Source organism: Pinus tabuliformis, chromosome Q (genome assembly GCF_031772625.1).
Source record: "Pinus tabuliformis cultivar Carrire ecotype Pingquan chromosome Q, CPIR1, whole genome shotgun sequence".
Lineage (NCBI taxonomy): Eukaryota > Viridiplantae > Streptophyta > Pinopsida > Pinales > Pinaceae > Pinus > Pinus tabuliformis.
The window spans coordinates 1,277,047,632-1,277,049,884 of record NC_142296.1 but is presented as its reverse complement, the minus strand read 5'-3'; the positions used below and the strand labels follow the sequence as shown (position 1 = coordinate 1,277,049,884).

General features: G+C 41.3%; 1 protein-coding gene across 1 annotated transcript; it reads right to left on the bottom strand.

Annotated features, from left to right (window-relative positions):
* Positions 1-257: 257 nt before the first annotated feature.
* On the bottom strand, positions 258-1,808 carry LOC149224510 (cinnamoyl-CoA reductase 1-like). The gene is made up of 6 exons (XM_089388200.1): positions 1,670-1,808; positions 1,369-1,526; positions 1,059-1,244; positions 821-983; positions 520-712; positions 258-405 (listed from the first exon to the last, which is right to left on the bottom strand). The coding sequence occupies exons 1-6, from the start codon at positions 1,806-1,808 to the stop codon at positions 258-260; spliced, it is 987 nt and encodes a 328-aa protein (XP_089244326.1).
* Positions 1,809-2,253: the final 445 nt, after the last annotated feature.

Here is a 2,253-nt window from a genome sequence, read left to right as displayed (position 1 = left end):
TACATAAGTATAATACAACCATGCAATTTAATCAACTATTTAACTTATTTGGCTGTCTAGTCATTTATATAAAAATAAAAGCCTTGTCCATGAGACTTTTTGGAGTTTTTGACTCTGCCTGCAGAACTAATGGATTTTTTTTGGTTGCTATTTAACAGTGCCTATTACTGCAAAAGAAATGTAACGACGACTCCAACGATTCTCACATCCCACAGGATGATATAAAGGCTTTCAGCGGTGTCAGCCTATCCTCTAACTTAATGCTCAAGAAAGCCCCTGTTGTGTAAGCTGGCCACTGCATCTGCTAAGCACTGGTTCATAGGCGTAAACGAAAGGCCCAGATCCTTCAGCTTTTCATTGGAGAACTTGTATGGCTGCTTCCTTGGATTTTTCTCGTCTGAGCACCTGCGCGCATGAAGTTGCAAGCTTCATTTATCTTCTATGTTTCTAAATATAACACAGTTTGACAGAACCCAAAGTGAAATATGTTTTATGTGAGAGTTGAGTGTGTGTACGTACTTGGTAGGGTGGGAACAGCGAGGGCACTCTCTGGCCAACATGTGGACCAGGTCTGCTCGATGGAGGTTGCATTCTGCGCACAGATATCTTTGCCCACTGGCTGAGGGCGTTTCATAAACTAAAATGTGAGCCTTTGCCACGTCCCTCACGTCTACATATACCTGTGTTAAGTTTGCATACGTCTTAGCAGATCCTGATCATCATCCAGATTTATGAATATCAATTAAATCATTAAAAACCATCTGTGCATATTACGAACGAACTGACTATAACATATAAATAAATTTTAAGCAATACCCACCTGACAAGTATTTCATAATATGAGCAGTGCTGGGGTTCATGGCGTTCTGCAACAAGGGACCTAAAACCAGGCCTGGATTAATCACCACAAGCTCTAAATTCCTTCTCTCGGAAATCTCCCATGCGGATTTCTCTGCCAATGTTTTTGCATAGCAATACCAATTCTGTAATGCATGAGAGAGGCCAATTAGTAAGCCGATTCAACCTCTATATGTAATAATTGATAAGTTAATTAATACCTTGGTCTGTATGCAGTAGTCCAAATCGCTCCAGCAGTCATCATTGACTATAGCAAGTGGTTCTCTGTGAGGATCCATGTAAACTGCACCGATAGAAGACGTAAAGACAACGCGCTTGACCCCTGTTTCTGCGCAAGCCTCCATCACATTCCTCGTCCCTTCCGTCGCAGGCTCTATAACTTTCTCCTGCTTTCATTAATTATAAAACAATGATTAGCAAGATCTAATGGTATCAGAATCGTTTCAGCTGAAACCAACTGCATGGAATTGGAATTATGACGAGAATCGAAAGAATCGACGAAGTAATTACAGGGTCGTTGTTGAGAACGGCAGCCATGTGAAAGACACCATGGCAACCTCGAATAACTGTAAGCAAGCTCTGGTAATCAAGAATATCAGCTTTGACAAGCTGAAGCCTCTCCTTTGCTCCTTCCAACTCTCTCAAATGCTCATATTTCCACCCATCATCTACACTCATGTCAAATCTCTTCAGAAACTCTACTTCCAGATATGATGTAAGAGAATATATCTACATACATGTTCCATGCAAAAACAAATAATATAATTAAATCATGCGATGTGGTAGGAAAACTGGTAATTAGTGGATATACCAGCTGGGTTGGTGCGAACTGCTCCTCTGACAATATAGCCCTTGGTGAGGAGAAACTTGATAAGCCACGATGCAATGAAACCCCCTGCCCCAGTCACGCAAACTATTTCATCTCCTTTCTCGTTCTCATTCGGCTTCATTTCATCTGATATCATGGTTTGTGTCAGAAGCTGAAGTCCGAAACTCAGAGATGAATCAGATAAGTAGCACAATGAATCGTGGAAATGAAATGGAGATGTACCCTTTTTAACGCTTCCTGGAGGGGTAGGCGAGAGAAAATTTCGGTAGGCCACATCTACGCAGGAAGAGCCATGAAATTTCAGCCATCCGTGGAAAGGGAGAGGAGAGAGAAAATTTCGTTGGAGTAATCGTCAGTCACTTCATTGCCATTGGCAGGTTTTATAAATTTTCGAATCTTTACTCCGATTTCTTCGCGGTCATACAGCCGACGTATTTGATGGTTAGAAAATTTTGAAGACCGTTTCTTAAGACGTGTTTGGAACCGTTCAAAACGAAACGTATTTTGGACGCTTAATATTTTCCTGAAAACGTGATTAATACCCATTCAAGGAAGCAGAAGCGAAG